This window comes from Zosterops lateralis, assembly GCF_965231275.1.
Source record: "Zosterops lateralis genome assembly, chromosome: 2".
NCBI lineage: Eukaryota > Metazoa > Chordata > Aves > Passeriformes > Zosteropidae > Zosterops > Zosterops lateralis.
In genome coordinates this window covers 73482608-73504308 of record NC_139763.1, presented here as the reverse complement: position 1 = coordinate 73504308, position 21701 = coordinate 73482608, and the positions used below count along the sequence as shown (strand labels likewise).

General features: G+C 35.5%; 1 protein-coding gene across 9 annotated transcripts in view; it reads right to left on the bottom strand.

The window, feature by feature from the left end:
* The window catches only part of PSPC1 (paraspeckle component 1), a 57609-nt gene that overhangs the window by 6491 nt on the left and 29417 nt on the right, over positions 1–21701 (bottom strand). Inside the window, exons 7-9 of one of the 9 annotated variants that reach the window (XR_014589287.1) lie at positions 2449–2566; positions 834–1065; positions 77–330 (exon numbers count right to left, since the gene is read on the bottom strand). The exons of 2 other annotated variants lie outside the window; for them this stretch is intronic. Coding sequence is in view for 3 of the 7 variants with exons in the window: in XM_083854635.1 (XP_083710761.1) it covers positions 15606–15791; positions 18999–19168 (356 nt within the window). In the remaining 4 variants the exon portion in view is untranslated. Of the gene's footprint in view, positions 1–76; positions 331–833; positions 1066–2448; positions 2567–3835; positions 8461–9208; positions 15792–18998; positions 19169–21701 lie in introns of those variants that run through there. 6 more of the 9 variants (XR_014589288.1, XR_014589290.1, XM_083854636.1 and 3 more) reach the window with 6 other exon arrangements.

Here is a 21701-nt window from a genome sequence, read left to right as displayed (position 1 = left end):
ATTATTGGTGGCTACTGTAACAAAGAGCTTCCCCCCTAAGTTTCCCCCTTTATTTTAGGTCTACTGAAGAAATTACCTAGCAACACACAACAGCAGCACAGGTAAATTTTGACTTCCACTGAAGTGACCATATAGCATTTTGCACCAGCAGGCACAGGTATGATTTTGAGAGTAGCAGAACCACTATCCAGCACACAAAAAGAAGAATTCCAATGCCGAGCTGTTCTCAGGAAAACACACAATCCCTTGTGGCCACTTATTTGGGGTTTCCAAAGGGAACCCGAGATGATCCGCAGAGCTGTGTTCATGTTTGCATTTGTTCAGGCTTACCTATCAAAAGGTAACAGATAACAATGTTGACTTCTGACATACTAACAGAAGATACAGTGCTAGACATTCTTAAATGGTCAAGCGATCTTATCCTCCCCATTCTTAAGTTTTAATTTTAGTCTCACCAAATCTGCTCATCTTAATTATGAGTAGTCCCTGCTGAGGACAATAAAACCATCAGAGACTAAATTGTTTACCTGGCATCACTGCATAACTGCCAGAGATTATAGGAGACAAACTGCAACACAATTTTTCCCAATCTTGTGTTTGTCAAATTCTCTTAATAACTGCATATACTTGCAGAGAAGTAGAAGCAAGCAAGCATTTAAGGGAAAAAAATTATTACCAAATTAGGGCTCAAAAGGAGAATTAAGTCCCTAGAAGCAAAAGGGAAAGTACTAATTTAGCTAAGCCAACAAGGCTAAATTCCGTTTCCTTTGCAAGATTATTACAAATATTTTACACCCCATTTCACAACTTACAAGTTAGAAGGTGTAAGGTACCTGAAGTTAGCATGTTACACAGAATGAGGAATGTGAATGCAGTAATATTCCTCTTCTGGGATCAGATTTCAAAAAAGAACAAATGGTGGCAGTTACTAGTAGCCAGGCAATGAACCCATGCCAGTGACAATCTGCGATCAAGGGACATTTGTTTCTTTTTTGCCTGGATTGCAAATCTTCACCATATAGAAATTAGATGATTTCTTCAGTGTTTAGGGAATGATGAGCATGTCTGAAAGTATTTAAACAAAAGACACAGAAGTTTTCATCTGTACAGCTTCAGCAAGGTCTGAATTTAAAGATCCTAAAATTTAATAAAATAAGCACTTTATAAAATTAATAAAAATTGTTCATTTGCAACTCATTACTTTCCTAGATGCAAGACACAATATCATAAAAGTGGGTTATATATATATATATATATATAAACACATTATATTTTTTGCAAAATTTTGTGCACTGTGAGGCAGTAGCCCAAGTCATTAAGATAATCCTGTATGAAACAGAGACTAAAATCTGTATTTTTTAATACAGCCCCCTCCCCAATATGACACTCCCATTTCAAGTTGAGGAACCTGCAGCACCAGAATAGCCGGCTCATCAGTGGTTTTCATAATTACCCATTTTACAAATGTTGTCATTGAAGCAGCAGAAATATCTTTCAATGTTCAGATTTTTACTTTCAATGACTGTGTTCATGATGAGCAACTTGGAAAAATGTCCAAGTAAGGGTGTAATTTTCTCCATTCAGAACTCCTATGACACATTACATGGACCTAAAGTTCTGAGCATTTTGTGATACTTTATAATGAACAGCTAAAAAGTACAAAACTGGTTAATGAACAAGGGAATAACCTTTAACCTTCATCATCTCTTTCACCTAGAAATGATGCACAGAAGTGACTTCACAAAGGACACTTAAGAAACCTGACAGATGAAAAGTATCTGAAAATGCTGCACTTGGCACTGGAAGCTACAGTTAAAATTTCACAATAGTTCTGCCAGGTTCTGGAAACTCTGAGGTCACCTATTACAGAAACAGATCCAGAAAAACAAGACATCATTAAACCAGTGCAGCTAGCACAGAGTTAAGTAGGATCAGTACAGCTCTACTACTTTAACAGATGTCAGGATACCATTGTGCTACACACAATACAAAAAAATTTACTCTGATGCAAGGAGTTAAGAGAACCACAAAGATTTTAGCAATGAATAGCCATACCTCTATTAAGGCTCATTTTTTATTTCAAAATAATTTAAAATTGTTTTAAAGTAGCCAAAATGTGTATATGAAAAGCCTGAGATAGTTTTCTCATATCTTACTTTTAAGACTACAGAAAATCAGCATAAGCTTTGTATTATAAAAAAATTGTTATATTTAGTAGTGATGACCTCACTAGTTTGAGGACATTCTGGATCTTCCAAAACCTATGGGTGATTCTAGTTTCACACAAAACTTCCTATACTGTGCATAAGACAATTTTCTCTATTTTTAAAAAAACAGTATTCCTAAGGAACTGTGAAACTCACTAATACACAGCTTCTGGAGTGTTTGCAATTCTGTTTTACAGAACTTCACACAATGCTCCCCATTCCCTCCTGTAAGGTTCCTTACCTGTCATTTTTGCAGCAGGTGCCAAGTTAGGCCAGTGTCCTAACCTCCTCTTCCAAAATAATGACAGCAGAACTGATTATCTTTGTGGGGCTAAAATCTCTGAAGCTGTAAGACTGTGCTGGGGGAAGGGCAGGGCAAGATGTGGTCACACAGTCTATTAAACAACAACTCATTCACTCAGAGCTTTCAGCTTTGACATGCTTCATTTGAAAATGTAAAATTTAACAACACTACCCCATACATACATCTACATTGAAATGAAACCTAGTAAGGAAGGATTCAAATACCTAAGCAATAATAGGGTTTAACTGTTAATTCATTCATATAAAATTTAATAAATTCAAAGCTTTGCTTAGATGACAGTCATGGATGTGTTAATGTCAGAAGGGATCTCTAGAGGTCGTCTATCTGGTCCCACTCCTCAGCTCAGGCAGGGCCACCTAGAGCCAGTGCCCAGGACCACATCCAGATGGCTTGTGGCATCTCCAAGAATGGAGACTCCACAACCTCTCTGGGCAGCCTGTGCCAGTGCTTGGTCACCCCTCACAATGAAAATGTTTCCTGATGCTCAAAAGTAACCCCGTACTTCTATGTGTACCTGTTGCTTCTGGTCCTGTCAAAATAATTGTGATTCTCTGTGCAATTAAGTAACTTCCTTCCAGTACTAACTCTACTGGGTGACAATTTCCATCTCAGATTACTTTATAACAAATGCAGAATATCAACTTCTGGCTTCCACCATAATAAAACTGTATTTGGTAGAAAACAGAAAATCTTACATTAGATGTGAAATATACAGGAAATGGAATCTGTATTTCAAGACGAAGACAACAAACAGCATTAATAAACTGCAGGGTACCCTGCAAATGTTCTACCCCATGTTGGTATACTGACATAGACTTACCTGTTTTTGAAAAAACCCACAAAGCAATGTTGAATAAAGGAACTATTTCTCTATTTGCTACTCTTGTACTGCCTGGCCTGGGACTCAAACTTGGCTTTTCGTCCTTTCCTTGCACAACTGGACATATTGCTGATGCTGCACTATCAGGACTTATTTCAGCTTTATAGTACCATAGAATGCTGTAAATTCTATGTACAGCATCCCTTATTTTAGTAGAAGTCACTACTACTGGCAAGATAAAGCTATTCTTCCTACCCAAAGTGAAACAGCTTTCTAAGTTAATATCAAACATTTCTTTAAAAGCTTTAAGCTTTGCTGTCATATGGTGAGCAAAGCAAACACCTACCAACATATAGCAAAGAGGACTAAAAAGCACTATATTAGAAATAATTCCAAGTCTGAATAACAGATCAGGCATCTTAGTGAGTTCACCATATACTCCCCTTAAAGACACTCCAGTTGGTTACCATTTTCTTCACTTGAGAGCAAAGTGAAGGCCTCAGTGATGACACTCCTTTGCACAGGACTAGGCCAAGACCACAGTGAGAGAGTGGGGAACTCCCTTTTGATATCTTATATACAAAGGCAGTAATTTGGCATCATATTCAAAACTAAGTATTTTTAATCAAAGAGACTGATGGTTGGTACTGTTTTTCATTGTGGCTCATTCAAGATGCAAGCTCACACTATAATTCTCACGTTAAAAATATTAATTTACAGACAAGCTATCAAAATTATCTTGGGTGCCAAATCTGTAAATATCAACACATTAATGAGAAAATGGTTACACACAGAGACTAAAACATAAAAGCTGTTATTTCAGTTACCTGTTTGTTACTTTTAATGTACACAAGTAAAAAACATCTATTCTAATACACTACAAACATAACTTGCAATGTCTTGAAAAAGAAACTCCACTTAAGCAAGCAGCAGCTTCTCCAATGAAGTCTGCATTTCAAGCTGAAGTTCTGCATCCTGACACATCCATTTCTCTGAACAATTAACAGTACACGTATGTGTTATCAGATTCTTTCACACTGCTTTTTACAGACCTCCTTCAGAGCCGTTTGCTCTCCTATTCTGCTCAATCTTGTTCTGGTCTTCTCATAACTTTACTTACATCTTATTTAACAATTCATCTTGGTCAACTTACTTTCATTTTGGACTCTGCAAAATCCTGCATCTGATCAGCACTTGACTGATGAGTATGCTCTGAAAGGGTATATTTATGCATAAAGTTTGGAGGACTCTAGTTTACATCAAGCTGTGAAAGCTAAAATACATGCAGATGTCCTTACAGTTTAAAGATGAACCTCAGAAAACGAAAACAGAACAAAATTCAAGTATCTTTATTACAAACTTAGGGAATCAGAACCATCCAAGAGATTAATTTTCTGTAACATACCTGGAATTATTAAAGGAATTTGTCTCATCGACAGTACAAATGTAACTAGTTTGTATTTTCTATATCTGCTAAAGTTTCTACTCAAACTTGCTCAGATCAGTACTTCATTGAGAATACAACTTTCATTAATGAAAAGTGATATTTGGAAGTGCACTGTGATGACAGAACAGGTATAAACTAAGACGACTGCAGCTGACAGGAGCAAATGCTGATTTAAGCACCCCATGACGGCACCACTCTCAACCCACAACTGCGGTGGCTGTCACTACCTGAGAGAATTTGCTAAGCAGAAAAGATGGCTATACAATCATCTGTGCAGCCATGAATGAATTTCATCAACTGAGGCACATGAAGCAACTGCTGAAACAACCAAAGGCACTACCATATTCCAAGTCCCAGGAAGGCTGTGACAACCATGCACCTTCACACATACCAATTCAGCAGACAGACTTTTGACTCTTCTGCCATTCAGATATTTATCACTGTGGCAAGATAGCTGTGTTCTTCATAAACTTAAATCCTGATAATCCTATTCTTGGTTTGTCACAACCAAGGCAAAGGTGATATTTTCCTGCCTTAAGAACAGGATCAGCTTTGGGCAGTACTTGTTTCTAAGCAGAAGCTCTCTAAGCTCATGACAGAAATCCTCCACTGGAAGCAATGGTATTTAAGTTATACATATTTGAACTTTAGTCCTTTCCCAGGAAATTTTGTCCTGTATATTTAGCCTTTCCCTGCATGTCATTAATTTCACCTCTGTTCTTTTAAGTAGTCAAAAAGTAAAGATACAACTAAATACAATTAATTCTCCAATAACATTACTCTTCTTATCTTAATAAAACACGGGCTTTCAGAATTACTTTTTCCATTAAAGCATGTATTTTAATTAAATTTTTATACTGAACTAGTTTTGTTTATAGCAGAACTCCAAAACAACATTTAAGAATTTTAGATGGGGTTTGTAAGAGTCATATTTGGGGACTTTAATTCTATGGTAGTTTTCAAATTCTTTAAAGCAAAGTGAAAGATGAGATCAAGCCACATTTATCTGATTTTGCACAATAGTATCTCTCCCATCTGTAAATCCATGAAAAGCACTTATCTACTTTTACTTTTCTGTATTAGTATTTGCACACATCTCTGAATTCAGAAAGGATAACTATCTATGAAGTTCTCATGTACTCTGTCACTTAATTCTTGCATAATTACACAAAGAGAAACTATGAAGTAAAATTAATCCGCAACAATTTTTTTCACCCTTAGAAAGAGACATAAATCCATTTTAAAGGCACGAGAGGTTAACAATAAATACATGATATACACTAACAAAACACATATGAAGAGGTAAGTAACAACTTGACAAATCACAGATAGAACTGGCTTTCACTATGCATCTAACATCTTTCCCTTGCTTTAAACCATTTCCATCAAGTTTAGTGTTAGAACCCCCAAATAAAGTTTCATACAGCTCAAATCTTCCACACCATCAGGAAAACGTAAAGCCTTTTACAACAAAAGAAAACCTAGAGTACAGAAAAGGAAACAAAATCCTGAAAGGAATGGATTAGAATAATCAGAGCAGGCCAGTGACAAGCATCAAATAGGAATGATTTGGCCCAGTCCTACAGTCAGTATGTCACCTCACATGCTCACATCACTTCTGAAGCTTGGCAGAAGCTTGCATAATTTCCAACACAATTGTAGCATAAGGTTATAGAGTTAAGACACCACATCCTCAGTGTCAAACCAGCAAAAGGTTTAGAGATCAAGTAAGACTTCTAGTAAAACAGTTTTCCCACATTCTTTAAAGATACACCATTTTGCTTCCTTCACACTGGACAGTTTTAAATATACAAGACAGTTTAAAAAAAAACAGTAAATTTTTAAGCAGTCATATAAAGAAGATTCTGCAATACCAGTTTTCCCACGGAAGACCTCAAGAAGCAAGCAACATACCATAATCAATCCTTTACCCTCCCCCACATATTCAGATGAACACTTTCAAACCTGTGAGTACTTTTGTGATTACCACTGCAATAAAGCAGCAATGCAAGTGCAGCATCAAGGTTCTGGCCACTGTGTTCTAAAACATGGTTATGGCTCAATATGTATCAGCTTTTATCCACCAAGGCTTAAAGGCACAACAACATATTATCAGTAACTACCAACACTTGAATTACCCAATTTCTGATATTTATACTACATGCCATGATCTCCAGTAAAGTAAATGTGCCTAAACTAACCAATTCTATTTTTACAATGTAGCAATGAACTAATAACTGGACAAAATACGATAAATTACATTTCTTTTTATATCTTTGTAACAAATGGTCTCAATGTAAAGAGTAAAACATGCATGCCCAGGAACATAATGCAACTGAAAACAAGACTGTAACTTCTCCACAAATCTGTGCTTTCTCCATCCCCATCGGACTGGCTAATTCAGTATTTAAAAACTCTGAAACTCAAAGAATTATTTTTTTTTATGTATAATACAACTTGGGGAGTTAAGAGTACTATTCAGAACAAACATCAAGGTATTTGTATTTAATTTACTGTCTTGTAAACATGCTTACGGTTAAAACCAGACAGAAATTAAACATTTTGGTTTTAACCTTGAATAATGATTCTTAAGTGTGCTGTAGGCAGGAAAAAGTCTAGAATAATCATACAGAAAGTACACCAAGTGATTTTATTCTGGAGTCAGCTGTCACTTTAGAAGCAGTAAGAAGCATCCAGGACTTCTGTTTACTTTCCTAATAAACACTTTTTCATGACTTGCTACTTTTTCCCCTATATAAAGTAGAAAAAGTGTATTTTGCTGAGAACATGCAGAGTAAACACAAGACAGAAAACAAGCTTATCAATGAAAAACCCTCCTTAACAATTTACATAATACTGAACAAATGCTCTGGTATCCCCCCATCTACAGACAGTTGCATTCATCAGTGTGAATAATATATGAAACTACACAAGTGTGATGCAACAATGATGCCAAACATGCATTAAGTGGTATTACAAAAACTACACAAAGTATAACATGACAATAATAAACTGACACATATCCCAAAATAATTTTAGAAATACAGCCACCTCTGTTGCCAAGTTGACAATTTTCAGTTTTAAAAGCAATTCAATAGATGACAATTCTTTCATACATTTTCTTTCAAAATTCTGAACACTCAGCTTTTGAATTGCAGTAATTGCACTCTTCACACACTAAGGCAAAAACTTTATTTGTATGATTTGGCACAGCTCTGGTTCTGAAAACGTAGATGTGAAACTGCTACTGGTACAATGCTGGAAGTTCTAGAAACACAACATTCCACACTGAAACAAACCTGAAGATGAACTACTGTTTCATTATTACGGGTGTGTCTTCTGGGAAAAGCCTTTTATTTGAAGTTGATTAAAACTGGAGCTGTGGCTTACCTTTCATATGCTCTCTCCCTTAAAAGCAGAATATAATATATGGAACAACACAATGCTATCATGTCAAAGAATGAAGAATGTTAGCATTTTAAAAAACAGTATTTCCCATCTTTGTAATGGCAGTTTATATCTTTTTCTTCCAGGAAAAAGTACATGTGAATAGTCTTGCTTCTGTTTAAAGCAACTGTGTATATCATCATCTCTCCTGGAGAAATCACGAAGAACACTATTTTCCATTTTTTTACTGGCTTGCATGTAACCTTCTTGGTAACTGCAGAAAGTGAACAGACAGATCAAGCTCATATAAAATTTGGCTCAACATTTTAGTGTACATTTCCTTCTTCATTGCTTGAAATACCCCCCCTCTTGGACCAACTATCACCAAGAATGTAAACCATAACCGTGTTATTCAGACATCTGAAGTCCTCAACACACTTCTTTTGTTCTAGGCTATGTATTTCTTCATAAATCAGTTAATGAGAACATTTATGTCTACATTCTGTGTCTGCAGCACAAATTACCCTATGTATGCACAGGTATGAATCTTGCTCTTCTTTCCTTCCACAGTGAAATGAGCAGAATCAATAATTCTCACTGAGTCTCCTTTACCTGCCTTTCCCTGGGTCTCCTGCTCACTGCCTGGGGACACAGCGGCAGCAGCACCAAGCAGCAAGGAGGGCAAAAGGCTATTCATATCTGCAGCAAGGCATGTACTGGATTGTTTTAAATATGCACACAAATATTTTAAATTTCCATTAGCATACAGACATTTAAAACATTTGTAAGCAGCCTGGAAGATCAATTCAGCTGGCAGTTCAAAGACTGCATTCTACATACTGCAATAGCTGCTTTATGCAGTGTTTTTTCGAGTAATAAAAATATTTAAAACTTAGTAACAATAAATAAATTTAGCAGAATAAATCCTCTCATAACAAATAATGAACAGTAATGGAGCTATTTTTTTCAAAACACTTTAAAATGACCAGAATATCAAGAGCTAACAGATGCAAAAAGAATTACAGTAAACCCTTGTGTTTTTCACATCTTTTTAGATTTATTTTCTCTTCCACATTGCTTAAGTATATGTGGTTATTTAAAGTGGGAAAACACATTTTTTTTGGGGTTGGGTTGTACACTGAGGTATTTAGGGTTTGGGGATTTCTTTGGTAGAGGTGTTTTCTTCTGTTGGGGATTTTTTCTTTCAAGTATTAACTGATAATAGAATTAGTTTCCCTGTCACACAAAAAAAATATTACAGTGAATTAAGGCAAAAATTAATGAAAATGCCTTAATCTCATTCCATCACTACTAACAGACATGTACTATTTCATTTTCCTTTACCATGGTCTTCTATTTGGTGCTTCTCTGTCTATGGTGCACTCAGGTTTAAGACTGGATTCTCACTGGTTTGATGAGAGGCTAACCACCTTAAAATCAGCTGTTACATACTTACATGGTGTGTGTACACTGTATACAGTTGCTGCATTCAGCCACAAAATCAAGTCCTACACAACAACTTCATAAAAGCAAAACATAAGAGATATATCCAACTGCAGTCATCCCACTCTACAACCCAAGAACAGCAAAAAATTTTCAGAACATTAATTCATTTCAGTTTTTCTGCTATGCCTTGGCCATCTGCACAAAACTAAATTTAGTTCAAAAAATCCAAGACATGAATGTAACTGGTATTTCCACCTCTTCTATCAAAAATTAGTTGGTTTGTGGTTTTCATGTGGAACAAGACTTTAAGTTATTTCTGTGAATCTGCTGTACATATAAAATTAAACCACACTTTTCTCACTTTTATTATGTTACTTTATTCCCTCTCTCCCATTTTTGTGTTCAATTTACATACAGGACCCTCCACACTTATTCCTGTTCAAGGATCTACGCAGTTTTTACTTGAAGTCAAGAACAGTATCTTTATTCTCACTGCAATTCTTTCAAGTCAAGCACTTCACATCCCACATACAATCAGCATGTAAATTTAATCAAATTATACAGCTATGCTTTACTCTACAAAAATTGAGATATAAAAGCACACTAGTAAATCAAGGAACAATGGAAGCTCTAGACAAATCATTTACCCAAACAAATGGAAAAACCTTATCCACACGTGTATGTAGCAATAGAGTCCAGTTCCTCTTGAATCTCATACCTCTTATGAGCATTTTATTCTCCACTCAAGCGACCACATACAAATCACTTGAGTTTTTACCCACATTTACAAAGTTGCTTTTTTTTTTCTCTTAATGTGATTTGTGTGTATAATAATCATTACGTTAGAGCAGAGGAGTTTTTTAACAGTTTTTAATAGTGTTAAGTATGTCGTCCTTATCGCTGAATGGTTTTCTGAATAGCTCCTTCAATTAGGAAAAAAGGGCTGCTGTTCCAAACAGAAGAAACTTCTTGCACTGCTTTTAAAAGTCAGGCTGAAGTCATTAATAAGGATGCCTCCAAATTTCAATTATATTAGCTTTCAGAGTATCTCAAGGAAGTTCAAGATGGAAAAGACCTATTAAATCTATCCCACGGAAAATGAACATATTGAGTGTTTGTTTCCATGCATTTGAAAACATTAAAAATACTCTTTTCATGAAAATTTCATGTTTAGTTTAATTATTCTACAAATAACATTTTAGACAATTTTATAACTAGCTTCAGTATCTCATGGATTACTGTGAAAACACACGTAAAGTGCCTACAGCTATAATTTTTAAAATACTTTATGGGAGAACTCCCAAAACTATTAACAAAACATACTAAACTGGTGAGATTGCTAAAACTATTTTACAGTATATGTGTAAAAGTAACGAAAGGTAACATAAAAACATTCCAATGGGAAAAACTATACCTGGCATTAGGTATTATAAATTTTTAAATCAATCCTCTTATTACTAAGAACTTATTACTAAGCTCTTACATTCCAGTAAGTGAATTCTTAAAAAAGCAAATGCTTTCAGGTTACTACAGTTCTACATTTGCCACCAAACTATCACTGAATAGCCAACAATCTAAAGTAGTATTGTCCAACCTCTGCATTTCCCATAGGCCACACTCACTCCCTCCTTACCATTCATGGATCAGGAAAGCTTGGACTGATATTCCCTCATGCTGGGAGCTAACAGCCCAAGGAAAGCATCAAACTCCAAGATGAGCATCTTGGTAACAGCACAGTGCCCATATTAATAATTTGAGGGCTCCTGAGAAGACAATTAAATTGCATTGGAAGTATGTGCTCTCTGAAGTCCCCCACTCTTGGCCACAAGCACAAGCTAACAACAGATGCTGCATGCAGACTCTAAAACTACCCATGGATATGCACTTCAAGCCTTGGGAATGGGATTTAGAAGCCCTTCACATTTGTGGTCCCACATAAACTGACTCTAGTAGCTACCCTGCCTTCCATGCTATTTCAGTAGTTCAATTACACTTTAGTTTGACTTATGAAGGGAAAAACCATGATCCAACTTCTTATAAAAAGAAGATAAATTAGGAAGTATGCAAAAAAATTTCTTTCTGCAACATACTTAAGTAAAAAGAACTTCATGCCACCAGAGAATACCAGTTAATTGCTGAACATCTCACCTCCAAGCATATTTTCTCCCTTCAAAAGGCCTACAGGGTTTTGGTTTTTACTTGAGAATCTGCCTTTAGATTGGTTATTTCAGCATTCTTGAACCAAGTTATCTCAAGGTAGATTGCAAGATTTAACAACATGTAGTTCATAAATATCGCTGTGTTTGTGTTTAGTACCTTTCAAAGAATTTGTAATTACAAATTATTCTGTATCTGAAATTAAAAAATGGAAAAGAGGGAAATTAATTTGGTATAACATTTTAAAATGTGGCAGCATACTTCAGATCAGAACGCTCCTCAAAGAATGCATACAATAAAATCCTACTGGATTATGCTTAAAATTAAATTAATGCAGTACTTAGTTCATACTGTCTGCTAGACATCTAATTTAAATTTCGTTCTCATAGGAATCTCCATCTTAGTATATCTTTATGTACAACTGCATTAAAAAAAACCAGACAATAAATAAAACAACTGCACATCAGGAATTTTCTTTCTAGGTAATACACAATAATTCATGATTTTCTTAGGAAATAAATACACTGCAGTATATTAGGATTGCCATGAAATTTCCCAAGATACCAACATGCTTTATCTAATAAGCACATTGGTCAGAACAGTGTTTGAAGTAAATGGAATAGTAAAGCTTTGTTATCTTTAAGTACCAAACTGTATGTCACAGGAAAATTAGGCAGTTTAGGAATATGAAACTTCAGTAATAATGTAAAAGCTCAGTAAGTACATTACAAAAGTAAGTGCATTGTAGTTGGCAGATCCACATACGTTCCAAGCCTATTTGTTTTAGCATACCATATAGCAGAGAGTCGGGACTTCACTGTGCCTTCCAGTCGAACAGTGCAAATGCACTTAAAAACTTGAGTACACATGTACACAAAAAAAATATAAACTGATCAACCAGATGAGGAACAAGAAGAATCAATCACTTTAGCAGAAGGGCAGAACCTTCATGCAAAAACAATGGTTGGCCAGATCTACACATTCTTAGGAAACAATTTGGGACCATTCCTTTTTTAACAAAATTAGGTGTTTATTGTATAGCTAGGATCAGTTACTACCACATTTGGCAAAATAAGAAGCACTGCCTTTAGAGTTGGGCCAGACAGCCCAAAGAAAACTTTTAAGAGCTGAACTTAGCAGTGTGTCATCAGCTACAAAAGGCAGTCTTCATTAACTCTTTACAATCTCCCCAAAAATACATTTCAGTATTTATTTAGGACTTGGTTCATGGACATTTAAAAATAGATTAAATTATTTTCTGCAGTAAGGACAGCTGACAAATCCACTGCTACCATGCAGCAGAGCAATCCAAGTCAGAGGTTTACAGGAAGGGCAACTGTGGAATGACAATCACTAATGTTAAATAAAATTTATAATAACTTTCAAATACATGGATACCTCCACTTGCTACCAAAAACACAGTGCAACAAATATGCACTTAAAATAGCATGAAGCTGGCATGAAAAGTATGAACTACTTTTGCAGATTCAGTATATTTAATGTTCTTCTGAAACATACTCAGACACTACAATGAGGAGTGTTTACATAGCTAAAGAAATATACAGGAGCTAGCTGAAAAGCCTGAACAATACAGCTTTTTCCTTTGAAGAAAATGCACCAACCTTTTGAATGTAGTTTAATTTGTATTTAAAATGTGCCCTGTACAACTTTACAGTTGAGAACTACCAATTCACACCAACACTTTCTCAATCCCCTAAAAATAAAGTCAAGTACAAGGGCAGAAAATACGAGAAAAAAGTAATCTCATATTTAGACACCTTACTAGATACCAACGTAAACTATTTTTAACTGAATAAAGGACACTAGAGCAGAGAGCTTAAGTAGTTGCCATATGCAAACACTAGTTTATAGCAGTGAAAAACAGTAATTTTCCCAAATCTCAAAGTTTAGGACCAGTGTGTCAAGTAAAAGTATTTGCAGTTTGGTTGAGGTTTATTTTAAGAATGAGTACCATAATATGATACATATACCAGAGAAAGAGTATTTCAGACTCAAAAGTAGCTCAGTATTGTATTACAAAGTGTGGCATGTATCAAGTCCAGCAAAAGATGCCAACACTAAAGACAATCTTAAGGAAAATGCTTAGCAGGTACAGATACCACAAGTGAGGACCCACACGAAGTTACACTAAGGTAGCTCCTGAATTGTATGAAAACAGTATTTTAAGCCATGTAACACTGGCAATTTAAGTAACAGTGTACTTCCAAAATGCCAGCAATCATGTAGTTTTCTTGTTAACCATTTGCTCAAAATTCAATTCACCAACATCACTGCTACATTAACAAGTAGCACACACAAGTAACAAGTAACTCTCTGCTGCTTGTATCCCATGCTGAGCTATGTATATACCACTTGCATGTTATTAGGGCACCAGGTATTCCTCATCAGTTTTTAACCAATTTAGTATCACAATTCATGCAGATAAAATTTAGTAATGTCTACTTCTGAAAATGTGAGTAAACTGAGAAAAAAGAACATTACTATTTTACAACCACTTTGCACAGAAAAGAGAGTAATAGTAACCAACCAATAACCCTACTTATTTGCCATTACAGGAATAGAACCAATAGGTCTTTTCCATCCATCTTCCAAGAATGACAAAGCAGAATCATAATAAGCTTCCTAATAGCTTTACTACTAGTTTTATCTTAAAACTCAATCTGCAAATCTACCCTGAGTTATGCTGTAATGGGCATTTTTCAAGTTCCTTGTAAAACCTTTATGAAGAATTCTACTTTTTTGAAGTATTTCTCCTTTTTTAAAGAATTCTTCTATTACACAAGTAAGTAGAAGAACACTCATGTGCAATCCTTCTAAATGCATATTACTCAACTATAAGCAAACACTTACTTTTGCTGGAAAACATGTATTTGCTTTTTAATTAAACAGTTACTCATTGATAGCAGACGTGGTTTTATTCAAACCAACCACTGGGGAAAATGTATACTTATTAACAATGATGTGCAAACACAGTGGAAAGCTTTCGACCAGCAACCAGCGTGCAGAAATGTTTCCTTCCTTGCAATGAAAGACACTTCAACCATCAGCAGAACACACAGATGTCACAACCAATTTTCTCCTCTAAAAACATGGCTTAGGTAAATTCACCCATCTGTTATGAATAAAGTATACATAGAGATTCCTTTCTGAAGTTGTTTTTTTCCCTCTCCAAGTTAAATTTTCTAATAATTTGTGTAAAAGATAACCTCTGTTGATAACTTCTTACTGTGACTAAGTTTTGCAAGGATGGACTGAGATGCAAGGACACAGTATCTTTGAGAACACTTTGTATAAAACTTTATGCTCTTTGAAAGTCAAAACAAAAGCAGTTGTGTTGTAAGTTTTTCATAGTATGTACTGCACCATGCAGTTTAGCTAAACACTCACTATTAAGAATGGAACGTTCTTGACACATAGTAGAAACTATGTAAAAATGAAAATGATGCCACTTAAAATTAAGCATGAAATTATTCTTACTCAGTATTAGTAATAACATTCCCAAAATCCTTTCCAGTGATTTTTGTTTTATTATAATCAGATAACTGCACGTTTTACAGCATAGTCACACATTGTATTTTGCTAGAGTCACAAACACATTGCCTTACATAATGATCCGCATCATTTCTGCTCTATACTACAAAGCCTATGACTGAATACAAAAAAAGTTTTACAAAAGAAACTGTTTTCAAGACTACAATAACAATAGAACCGTTTCCAGATAACAGCTAAAATTATAAAGGCATATCACTGTATATTTTACTGGAATTTCTAAAACAGTAAGGAATGAGTTAAGATTTAGTATCTGCGACGCTTGTTAGGTCCTTCAAAGTTGCCCCCTGGGTTTCCTCTACCAAAGCCACCAGGTCCACCACTCACGGCACCCACACCACTCATTGGCGGCTGAGGAGTTTCAGAGCCCGTTCTACTAACCAGAGGTGAACCCATCTGGGATGGGCCTCCTTGAGGGAATCTCTCATTATGCTAAGACAAGTCCATTTGGAACATGCCAAATGTGAGTTACAACAAAAACCACAAGTGATGTTGTCATGGAGTTCAGCAGATAGTCCAGCAGAATCAGGATCACACATAGAAGGAAGAAAGGAGCAATTCAATTAGTTATTATGGAAAAAGAGCTGGAAATTAAAGAGTGCTAATGTTATGCTCCAACTTTGTAAAGTAAATTAAAAATTAAAAACAACACTTAAGACCGACTCTGGTGCTGAATGTAACTTCATCCTTACAAGCACATCTGAAGCAATACATATTCTCTATGTAACAGAGGAGACAGCAAACAGTTTCATACCTGAGCCCTACTGCACTTAAAATACCAACTACAAAGCTTCTCCCTTAAATAAATTAGACAGAGACATATTGTCAAACTAGGAGGGGAGGAAATCAGCTTTTGTATTTCTAGACACTGTGTATTTATTCTTTTAATAGCCTTAAGACTACTATACCTATATATCTATGGATATTTCAAGTCCATGCTACCTGGAGTTGGCCTTCTGTACTGCACTTAAGAGATCTTTAGTTAAGGTTTTCAAAATTCTGAACTTCTGTCTGAACAAAACTACATTAGTGACAAAATGCGTAATTTTGGACTGTTCCTAGTTTATAAAAAACTGTATGTAACTAAGGCTCATTCTGAAATATCAGTGTGAGATAAAAATCCAATTAATATTCCATATTTACTTTCCTTAGCTCTATGCTTAGTATTAATAAAAATATATATCCTTACACATTTTTTCTGTTTAATTTCTAAGCAACATCCATCTGAGCACATACAGTTCAGCACCTATGCAATTGTTTAAAAATAGAACCCCACATTGAGAATGTGAATTGAGAATTGAGAAACTCAACATAAATCATTAAAAACAGAGATAAACGGTACAATCAGATGTGGAAATAATTCATCATCCACCAGTTAAGGGCAGTTTTGCTTTCAGAAGAATTTTTTTCTGTACAGAGATCTACATCAACTCCCCAGGTATCCAGAGTTCAATAAAAGACATTTAAGACCAGCACTTCATTTATATGCCTGAATCAGAACAGAATTCTTCTGAAAGCCTAACTCCAGTAGTAGAGCTCAGCAGCTCTGGAGTCTGCTAATTCATATATATATATGTGTGTGTGTGTGTGTGTGTGTGAGAGAGAGAGAGAGTGTACAAATTACTAAAAACCCAGAACTTTATCTATATAGATAAAAGTACATGCAACCCAGATCATGGCTGTATATATGTGCATTGTTTCAAGTGTAACATTGTATACAAGAAAGGTTACTTCAAGAGCTGCATAAAGATCTACTACTGAGCCAAAGCACCTTTAAATCTGTAGCACTGGGTAGTAACTGTTTTGAAATTATCCACATGCAACCCAGCTTGTTAGCAATGGATATGAATAATTTAAAAAAGTAACTTATCACATACTCCTGATCCCTTTTACCATTTGACTTTTGGACAAAAAATCAAGTCCTCTTTCTAATAAGGACCTCTCTTTCCAGCTAACAAGAAAACTGCTATAATTAACTACCTGCATCAGTAAGTGGGGGAAGCTACTTTAAAATGTTACATTCAAAGACAATCCAGGTTTCAAAAGACTGCAGTGAAACAAAAAGGAGATTGCTACAATTTTCCCTTCAAGACAAACATTCAATTAAAAACATTAAATTTGTATTTCTGGTCTAAAAAGCATATTCTTAATTTCCCTCAGTGGAAAATAACGTACAGTGTTTTAGTAGATAGCACTCAAAGAATTTTTAAAGTATCTTTCTAACAACAGCAATAATACAGTAAGGCTATGCCTTTCTACAGGGGCCTGACCCCTGAAGTTTAAAACCTTCAAAGACCAAAATGAAGAAAAAACTAAAATCTAATTTGTCCTTCAGAAGCATGCATAAGAAAATGGCAGAAAAAAGAAATTTTTTTTTAAACATGCATTTTGAAGTGTCAGTATATTTCCTACATTTCCATACCTGGAATGACTTTTTGTAGAAAAACAACCGTTTAAGTTAGATACTGTGATTTATGACTCCACATGCTTTTCCATACACCTGTTTTTCAGTGTCTATACAATCACAGAACAAGGTTCTCAAGGTGACCAGTAACATAGTGGTCTCCAGCAAAAGCCTTTCCAAATCCAGTATTTTATGAATAGCATCCTCCCCACTTTGTGAGAAATTACACAACTGATAAAACAAGCTGTGTCCTACGATATTAAGCAAGATCGTCTCCTTTTTATCTGATAAAGACCAGACCCACAATGTATTTTGTGTAAAATCAAAATCTCATTTTCTTCCATGGAACAAAGGATTTTGGTCTAACTTCATTATACAGATTGCTCAATCATAGACAGATACTGTTGCAAAGGTATATCTAAAAAAACACAACTACAAAATGCTTCTGTGTTGCAATAAAACTGTAACAGAATAACTGTTAATACTATGTATTCCTTAATATCACACCACCCCTAATCCAAATATCTAGTAACTGAACAATACTGAAAAAATATGTAAAAGCCAGATTTCAAATTATATAGTTGTTTCTCTACATAAGACATTACAGCTAGGAAAAGTACTGGCTATGAGAACAAAGCAAGAATGGCTAGCGCTTTAACTGCATCCCAATGGCCTATCTGCTCTTGATTAAAAATCCCAGGCATAAAACGACATTCCCTATTACCCATGGCATTGGACAAAACACTGTTTTTCCTGTATTGATATAACAGTTATCAATAGCTGTTGGCTACTGATTTTCTAAGTGGCATAATTACTGTCAATCTCATGCGTTTAACAGTGTTAGAAAAGAAATACAAAGAACGCTAAAGTTGCTTTAAAAAATTAAATAGTTTACACAAAGACATCTTCACACTTTGCACCTTCCAACATTTAACTGTTCATCAAAAACCCCAACAAGCTAATTCACAGAATTTACTTTCACTAAAGAAAAGAACAGCAAAAGTCTAATTTTATAGATTTTTGTTCCTAATGGAAGTAGGATTTTCAAAGTAATATCAAAAAAATACTTCTTTTTTGGGTTGTAAATTATTTCCATGAAAAGGTTTTATCAATTACTTTTAACAGATCCAAAACACAAAACACATTTTTACTCAGTGTGAAAATACCTTTGGTAAGAAAAATGGGCCATGAGAACATGACAGCTATTCAAAGGAATTAAATTTGTGATACATTACCACTGTTCCATTATCTGGCATCATTGGTGTTCCCATATTTGCAGCTCCTTCTGGTCCCATGGAAGGACCAGGACCCATTGCAGGGCCAGGTAAAGTTCCTCTGTTGTTCATATTCATACCCATCATTGGAGGAGGGCCTTGGTTACCAGCAGGTGCTGGGCTAAACGCATCTATGCAAAACAATCTGTACTTAGAGCTGTCCTATCTTAATTTTACAAGAACAAACAAACAATTTACAATGTTTAAAAAGCCAAATGTACAAGACTTCGAATACTTGAAAAAAAAAATTCTTTGAGACTGTACATTTATCTCAATCATCTGCTTTTAAACAGATTTTAAATAATCTCTATTATTCTGCATTACATAATTTGCCTCACATTTTTTAAAATCCCAACCTTTACAGCTAAATATAGCTGTACAGTTTCTGTGCAGGAACCAAAGCATTCACATTGCATCTACATGGAGTATGCAAACCACAAATTAGCAAAAATCTCAAATGATTTTACAGATATTGGCAGCTACATGGCAACTTGGCTCTTTAGGGATCTTAACAGATGAAATGTACATTTGCAAGAAGTCTTCTCCCAGTAGCACGTTAATTGATTCAGTGTACAGTAGATTACTCTAAGGTCTAAAAGCAATAACAGAGATGGTACTCAACTTCACAATAATTTATTTCTAATATAGAATCAATAAAATCTTGCATTTCGCTGTAATTTCTTATGGTATAAGTACCAGAAAACTAAACAGTTTTGTTAGAACTTGAAATGATGAACAATCTCCTCCAAGTCTGAATCAAAGGAATAGAAGAAAATCTTGAAAACATATTCTGAGGAAATCATCTTGCTGTAATATTACACTAAGCATCACTCTGCCAGTACTCACTAACATACTGAACACATGGGTAAAAATGCCTTCACACAGTTTTCACATGTTGCTGTAAGAAAAAAGTCTGATTATCTACCTCACACCTTACTATTATGAAATATCAGCTTTAAGGCTGGTGGTGATGCATTCCTCCCATTCTCCACAATAATCCACCCTTTTCAGCCTGAAGTATGCATCCAAAATTTGATAATGGAAGAAAGCATACCTTTGGAATTTAGTGTACACTTTAAATATACACTTTCATAATAGAAAGAAATCTGACATGGTGCTAGACTTATTAATAAGCCTGTTGATTCTACTTTTTTTAAAAAAACCCTCTCATTTCTCACCACAACTGCACTTTTTTAGTAATGAATATATCATTCAAAGGAGGTCACTTCTCACAGATACAGTAATGTGACTATCTGCAGTTATGCATAATTTCATCTTTATTACTTGCCTTGAGAACACCATGTCACAGCAGCCAGTGAAACCATGGCATTCAAGACAGTGCTGCTTAAAACTGGAGATCTGGGATTGATCATACGCATTAGGCCAACCACAAACTCCTTAGCAAAAACAATGCATGCTACACACTAGCACATGAGAAGTGATAAACAAGTTTATTACAAGTGACAGAAATCCTGTAATTTTGAAAAGCAGAAGTCTTTGAGCTTAGTAATCAATAACTCCCAGACCTCTCCCTATAACACTACGTCAAAGCAAAGGTACACTCAGGTTGGAGGCTTCTTACCTATCCATATACATGATCAGTTCATGTAGCAGGGAGAAGACTGGGCTACAATTCAAGAAATTTACAGTAGCATATGCTTAAAAATGTTTTTTTACTGTCACCCATTCATTTAGTATAGAAGGAAAAGAAGTCTAAACTGCCAATATCAGGAGAAACCTTTATTCTCAGAGGCTAGAGGCACTCTGCAGGACTATCATGATGGCAGCAGCACTTAGTGCATACAGTAGTGCCATTAAAGAAATGCTAAATTATTTGCTATTGGTTTGTTTAATACCCTAATTAAACTGAGCCAGGTGGCCACCCACAGGTACTGTCACTCATCTGTCAACTGCCACAAGGTTCTCATGCTCCGTATCATATGGACACACCCAGAGTGGCAGACAGCAACTGCTATCAAACCTCAGGAATACTGATCCTGTTTCAGGCAGAGTCAGATGTGAAAAGAGCAAAACAACAGAGTATAACACAAGGAGAGTATGTATTGCTGCATACTTTCAGCCAGAGGCCACTACAATATATTAGCTGTAACTTAGAAGTCCTCCAAAATCGTCCTATCTCCAAAGCAGGCCCTAAGAGCTAACCACTTGATTGTCCTTTCTTTTTGGTGGGACACTAATGTGAGGAGTTAATTTACAGGACCATGTTCAGCAACAGATGGAAAGCAGCCATTAGTGTTCATGCCACAATGCAGACACTAAAAAAAAAGTCCTTTTCTGCAAACTGAAGGGCTGAAAAAGTCCAGTCTAAATGTCTGAAATGTACCAACGAGAAAGTCAATAATCTTCATGAATGCAGAGATGGTTCCTCAAAAAAGCCCCTTTTTGCTATATTTAAGTTTATAATCTACACTTAGCACTACAGCTCCAATTAAATGCTCTGATGAGGTATACATATTCTCTCAGAACTTGTTTGTCACAGAAAGCTGTAAAAATGAGCAGTTCTGCACAAGTAAGCCCAACACTTATCACAGAGGTACTCTGCCTTCTAACAAAAATTATCATGCAGGTATTTCAGTTACTGAAGATATTCCAGCTCCCTCTGTCCCACATTATAAAATTTGCAAATGGCAGAGGTGAAAGTCA